Genomic DNA, 6989 nt, shown 5'->3' on the forward strand with positions numbered 1-6989 from the left:
ATGCTCCAGGCCTATCACGCCGCCTCACCTCCCAAGAAGCATTTGTCACACTCCAGAAAGACCGTGTGCAATAGGAGAAAATCAGGTCTTCGTGGAGGCGCTGGTTGAATCGTGTCCCCAAAATTCATGTCCACCTAGACCCTGTGAAAGTGACCTTGTCGGGAAGCAAGGTCTTTGCAGATGGAACGAGGGGGAGGGCCTGTGGACTGGGGTGGGCCCTGCCCTGGCGACGGGGCCGTCACCAGAGGAGAGCGAGGCTGACACAGCAGAGGGACGCGTGCAGGGGCCACGTGAAGACGGAGGGAGAGATTGGGGTGATGCAGCCGGAGCCCAGGAAGGCGCCTCGCGGGGAGCCCTGGAAGGAACCAACCTGCTGCCACCCCGATTCCAGAGTCCTGGCCTCCAGGCCACGTGGGAATAAAGTCGCCTCCGTAAACCGCCCGGTTAGAGACGCCCCGTCCCGGCGGTCCCAGGAAACTGACAGCACAGTAACAGGCCCAGCGCGGAGCCGCCTCCCACTTGGTGACTGCAGGCAGGCGACGAAGACCCGTGAGACCTCACTTCGTCTCCAGAACCCGTCCGGTCCCCAGTGTTCCCGACGACCTTCTCTAGTCCCCAGAGCTGTGCTCCTGGGCCTGAGGGAGAACAAGACAGCACGGGGCAGAAGCCAGGCCAGCAGTGGTGGGACCAGCTTCGCAGTGGCCTCGGGGCCGCCAGCACCTCTGGCTGCACCCACGGGCCCGTCCCTGGGGAGGCACGAGGCTCGTCAGAGCCCGAGGATGACAAACCGTGTGCTGGGGTCCACGCGCCCGCCCCCCGACCCCTTTGCCGCCTCCTGGGAAGACTAAACACAGGTGGGCCAGCTGGCGGCACCTGCTGCTTCCAGCGTGTGCAGCTCGTCCCAGCATCTGGTGCTGGTGACGTCCGCCTTCCTCCTGGAAGCTGTGTCTTGGGCGAAAGCCCGCTCCGCACTCTCTTGCCCTGACGGCTGGCTCACTAGGCAAGGATTTCTCCCGCAGGAAGGCACACTGGGTGACTCCTGTTGACATCGGCCTGTGGACGAGGGTGAGCTCACAGGCTGGGGTCTCTGGGCACCGGCAGGAGACCCGCCCTGCCCTGGCTCCCAAGAGGACCGTGGCTGCACGCGGCCCAACCGTGCTTGACAAACCCGCCACCCTCCCAGAGGACGTCTGTCCCCACGCCAGGCAGTCTGCAGTCTGTGGACAGCGGGCGTCACACCTGTTTCCTAGATCCGCGGTCACCTCTGGAGCTTGTCATCATCTCGCCACGAGACTTTTTAAGATTTGTCGATCTTCGAGTGTGTCTGCAAGACGGTTTTCAGTCACTGCGAACTTCATTGTAAGACTGCAGGGGGCTGGCCCAACTCCGGGGTTTTATAAATGAAGTGGATCATCCTCGCCAGCCTAGAAGGAAGCGGGAACCCAGTTTCTTAAAAGCCTTTAAACCCTCGGAGGGGAGGCTGAGCGGAGTCTCAGGCCCCGTGGGGAAGCGGTGCGGGGTGTCCCTCTTATTTGAATCACATGAGCCACATTCAGTGGAAAGGAAACGAGAGCCCCCGACCTTACCCCGCCGCACACCAAGGTGCTCGCGTGCGCTCTGGTTCACAGGGACGTCGGGGCGGGATGACGCAGGAGGGCAGGGATGTCCTCGTTCAAGATGGCTCCGCTCCGGGAGACACACCTTCAGCTCCACCCAGCCTGCCCTTCTCGACGCAGTGTGACCATAATGTGCGCCCACTCCCTGCTTTTCAACCAGCTGGACTATGCAGACCTCTCCAATGGTAACCCACCCCCAGGGCTCAGAAGCCTGGCTGGCACGGGGCGTAGAGGCCGGGGACCCCAGCTCTAGCCAAGCTCCTACCTGGCCCCCGATTTCCGCCGGCAGGACTTAAGCATCTCAGACCCCAGCTGCTCTCTCTGCAAAATCGGAATCACGGCCCCCCACGGCCAGGTTCTCGTCAGGATGAGAAATGGGACGAAGGCGCTCAGAATCTCCACCAAGGCCGGGGACCGGGGCCAGTATCAGTAGCCGCGATGCCTCTGCCTCACCGAGCACGCCCATCTTTCAAGTCATCTTCCCGGGGTGCCTGCCTCATGCCCTGGGCCCAAGACTGCAGTCAGCTGCCAGCTCGTTCCAGGCGTGAGGACATCCGGGTGATGCCACACAATGGGACTTCGGTGTGCCAGGCGCGCACTGGACCGGCTCCGTCAGCTCGGGAGGCTCAATTCCAAACGTGGACTCAGAGGGCCCGCTAGACGCAGGAGCCCGGGGATCCGGCTGGTGACGACAGAGCATCCCACCCGGAGTCCCTCGCCCCTTGGTGGCTCAGACGCGGCCAGGTGCACAGCAGGGCTGTCCGTCTGCAGCGTCCCCCCAAGTTGCCTTCTTGACCCTCCGAGGCCCCAGGGGAGAGCTGGGCTGAGGGAGCTGCGGGAGCTGAGCCTGGGCCTGCGGAAGCCGTGCCAACCTGTGGGCAAACTCCTGAGAGACCCAAGTCCCCACCCTCGCTGGAGAAACACGCGGCGCTCAGCTGAAGCAAGGCCAACGGCCACTTCGAGGGGCCCGGCCTCCAGGGACAGGCCAAGGGGACCCTGGGGTCCCCCCGGCTTACCAAGCAGGTCAACCAGGTGCCACTGAGCCACTGAGCCGTGCCGCAGGCGAAGGGAGCGAGGCCTGGCTAACAGCAGGTGGGGACGGACGCACTCGGGACCGTGACCTTGGCTGAAGGTATCCCCACGGCAGGTGCTCCTGACCAATTCCAAGGGGCGGCCAAGAGCCAGGAGAGCCACGTGGCCCAGACTCCAGTGGGGTGGGGCTCCGAGGACGCGTGTGTCACAGAAGGGCCTTCTTGATGCTGCTGCCTGAGCAACGCAGCGTTTGGCTGGCAGGTGGACCGGGACAACGGTCCAGACTCCGGTCAAGGCCCAGATGGTGCCAGGCCTTGCACGCGCTCTCTGTAACACAGCCCCCTTCCTCTCCTTTTAATGTCCCTTAAAACCACGAACGTTGTCCTCGGGCCGCGGACCAACAAGCACAGGCGGGCAGGGTGTGACTTTGGGCTGCAGTCCGCCGAGCTGGTGCAGGACTGGCCTAGACCCAGGCCTGTTAGGGATTAACCAGGAAGCGCCTGTGTCCCGCCTGCCGGCGCCCTGTGAGGCGAGGTGGCATCTGCCTGTCCCCTGCCCAGCACGTACCCTCCCTCCCACGGTTCCTGTTTGGAGACCCTGGTCTGGGTGACTCGGTGCTGTGGCTCCGAGCTTCCCCAGGGGCGACAGGTGGCTGTAACGGCTCTAGAATAACCTCGGCCCGACGCTCGTCTGCTCTCTGCCTCTCACGCCAGCCGCACCACTGGGGGCTGGGTGACATCCAGAGGCCTGGTCCCTGTCGATGACATGAGCTTCACAGTCACCAGACCCGGGATGGGTCAGGGTGCCTAGGAGAAGACCCCAGGCTTGAGGACAGAAATATTCTTGGTGACCTGGGGGCAAGGTCCTCAGTGGGACATTGCCACTGTGCTAACTCAGTGGCCCCAGTGGGAGGGAGCCCGCGTGCCCAGCCCCACCCAGTGGGACGCCTGTGGGTCTCAGCGGAGCAGGGTCCTGCATTCCACTGGCCCCGATCGGCCCCAGAGCCTGGACTCGGATGTCCTAGATAAAGCCAGGGCCTTGGGGCGGTTCAAGGATGTGCTTCGGTTTTCAAACAAATTTAACGTTTAAAATTTCAATTAAAAAATTCTTAATTTGTAAGGGTCGCTAGTAACTAACCCTTGGCTTTCTTTTTCACAGAGAAGCTAGAGTATTCTAGTACTGGGGGGGTGGAGTGGGGGCTTCTCCACACTGCCCAGGCTCACACTGGGCTTGCTCGCACCCACGCACCCACATGGCCTCCAGCCCTGGGTGGTGGGCCCTTCGACCCTGGCAACTGCACCTGGTCACAAAGGAACCACCTCTGGGCTCTTAAAAAGTCCAAGCGGCGGCCTAGTTAACACCATCAAAAATAAGTGGCATTGGTACGAATGCAGCATCCACTGAGGGCAGGACTTTGAGGGCAGCCCGGAACTCTGGCTAAGGCTGCGTGGCCAGGGTCTTCTTCCCATGTCTTGTCCACGTGCCCCCTCCCGGGGTGAGGGTTTGGGGACCAGGATCGGGCCGCTGTGCACACACGTGGCAGAGAAGCGCATGTGTCCACAGTGAGTGACTGGCACCCACTTGCTCGGTTTCGGAGGCTAGAGCAGTTACGTGCCGTGTGACATGCGGGATGCACTTGGGCGCTTTTCCACCTGAGCCCTGAGCCCCGGCTGTTTGGGGCTTCGGTCACTCACACCCACGCCCACCATTCTGTTCACGGTGCAGATAAAGCCGATGAGGTGGTCCCGGCCCCCAAGCCGTCCCGAGCCGCGGAGAACATGGCCATGGAGTCCAGGGTGGCCACCATCAAGCCGCGGCCCACCAGCCGGTGCTTCCCGCCCGTCTCCGACGTGAACGTGAGTGGCCGGATACTGGGGAAGCGGGCAGGCCTCCCAATGTCACTCCAAAGGCGGCAGGGCTCCCATGCATGGAGACGGCCACCCTTGTAGTTTCGAGTCACACTCCCCACGCTGTCCTGACACGAAGCCCAAATCTGGGCCCCACAAGAGGAGGACACACCTGTCCAGGGCCTCAGGCCACAGCCGTTCTCTGGGGCTGGGAGCACCAGCAAGTGCTCAGGCCTCAGCTGGACACTCACGGGCTCCAGCCCGGGAAGGCACGTGACAGGCGCCCACTGCCCGGGGTGTCCATGTCGCCCTCTGGGCCTGGTCACTGCGGAAGGGCAGGTCCAGGCGCGCGTCTCACCCCGGCCCTCTGGTTGCAGTCCGTGTACGAACGCCAGGGCATCGCCGTGATGACGCCCACTGTGCCCGGGAGCCCTAAAGGCCCGTGTCTGGGCCTCCCTCGAGGTACGATGCGAAGGCAGAAATCAATAGGTAAGGAGCGCGGCCTTTCCCGGAGAGCTTGTCCCTGGTCAGTGCCCACCCCAGCCACGCCCAGGCCTGCCCGCCAGGGGGCCCTCTGAGCGCTTCGGTGGTCTGGAGCGCGTCTGCCCCCTGGACGCTGAATCCAGGGTGGCCCCTCCCACCCTGCAAAGCGGCGGGTCTGATGGGTGGTCCAGGGGAGTGGGCTGGGAAACGGGTCCTGTGTCACTGTGTCCCCCACTCCCTGCGTTGCCGGCCACTGCCACGTTTTGTAGGGTGAGCTCAGTGGACACACTTCTGAGGGTGGTTGGGTTGGGTTCTCGAATTCTAATAAAACCGTCCTTAACGTGTGTCACGGAAAACTCCTTACCTCTCCTGCTAATGTCACACTGCTTCCCACGGACTGCTCCGTGCAGGGACCCGTGACCCTCAGACAGTCCCCCTGTGAGATCACCCAGCACTGTCTTTACCAGGCAAACTCGGGGAGGCCGAGGCCACTTAGAGATGAGGGCGTGCGGCTGGCGCCCCTGGGTCACTGCCCTGCGGTGTTGAAACGCCCCCGGCACTGCTGCTTAGAGGCGCGGTGTCCTTGTCACTCATCTGAGGCAGTAACTAAACAGCACGCGATCGTGGAGGCCGCGTCTGCGGTCCCTAAAAGTCACCGGCTGGGTGGCTTGGCCACGCGGAGCAGCGCACACGCGTCGTGTCCCTGGCTCTGACTGGCTAATAACGGTTGATTTCCTCCTATCAGACAGCAGAATCTTTCTATCAGGTTAGTGAACCTTACGGTTTGGGACGTGTAACTTAAATGTGACGCAGTTCACTCTCTAAGGTGTATTCTTAAATTATCACTCCTTGGGAGCGTGACCGTTGGGCCACCAACACATAGCCACCGGTCTGCAAAGGCCTTTGAGCCACCAGGCCATCTTTGCGACACCAAAGAGGCCTCCCACAGGAGTGTGCTGGATTTGGAATACCCTTATGGAATGGAGGCTTCCATAATAAGTTACTGTAGTTTGCTTGACGAGTTTTTTTTTTTTAATTGAAGTGATTGGTTGTGTCACCTCCTTGAAAAACCTGCATGCCTGCAACGTGACGCATGGGACTTCCTGTCTGTTGGCATCCTTGTCTGAGTGTCGCTTCCCGCCTGGAGTGCATTCTCCTGATGTTGTGTATCTTGGGCCGTTGGAAACAGAGTCTGAAAGTGTCACCCACTGGACGCAGGCACAGAACAGTCAGGGCCGGCGAGGGGGACGCACTGCGACCTCTGAGCCCTGTCAGCCAAGTTGTGACCCTGGTTGATCACTGGGGTGACGCTGCACCCCTCATCCCCGTCCACGGGGTCCCACGGGGCTAGTTCCAGAGCTCCTGGAGGGCCCAGTGGCCGAGTGTCACTCAGGACCCTGGTCCCAGCTGCACTTGGGGTGTTGGGTTCCCCCACACACAGACTCTGGCATCCTCCCGAGGGCCCAGGGAGTGCCAGTACCCTCAAGCCCTGGGGCGGCCTGGCGAGGTCAGGTGACAGAGCGGATTCCCGCCACGTGGGCGAGAGCATCCCGTGGCCACGGGCTTGAGGGCGGCGGCCTCCCTGCAGCCCGGCGGACGGCGGTGCCACTGCCTCCCGCAAAGCCGCCCCTTCCCCGCCGCGGCCCCCGCAGCCCGAGTGCCCTCTGCCCTCGCCTCAGCCCTCAGACTCTAAAAGCAGCCCCGGGGGCCCTGGCCAACCCCGAAAGGATGGGTGACTCCTGATCCAGTGCGGCCCCATCCCAACACGCGCTCACGCACGCGCACACGCACACGCACACGCACATGGCAGCACACGCACACGGCAGCACACGCACACGCACACAGCAGCCTGCACTCGGCGCATCCCGTGCTCTTCTTTGCCTTTTTCCTTTTTTTTGGCTCGGAACGGGCCGCGTGCCCTCCCGGCCCTGTGCGCTGTGGCCTGCGCTGTGTCTGTGGGCCGGCGGGCAGGGTGCAGAGGTGCCGCGCGGCCCAGGGGGCTGCGGGGGGC

The 6989-nt window shown here is 62.7% G+C and overlaps 1 protein-coding gene across 1 annotated transcript in view; it reads left to right on the forward strand.

Annotated features, from left to right (window-relative positions):
• Positions 1-6989, forward strand: part of SHANK2 (SH3 and multiple ankyrin repeat domains 2) — a 408406-nt gene that overhangs the window by 385707 nt on the left and 15710 nt on the right. The window contains exons 22-24 of the mRNA XM_025046286.1: positions 4374-4504; positions 4873-4984; positions 5724-5745. Of these exons, the coding sequence (XP_024902054.1) occupies positions 4374-4504; positions 4873-4984; positions 5724-5745 (265 nt within the window). The remainder of the gene's footprint in view (positions 1-4373; positions 4505-4872; positions 4985-5723; positions 5746-6989) is intronic.

The sequence above is a fragment of the Pteropus alecto genome, unplaced genomic scaffold (genome assembly GCF_000325575.1).
Source record: "Pteropus alecto unplaced genomic scaffold, ASM32557v1 scaffold43, whole genome shotgun sequence".
Classification (NCBI taxonomy): Eukaryota; Metazoa; Chordata; class Mammalia; order Chiroptera; family Pteropodidae; genus Pteropus; species Pteropus alecto.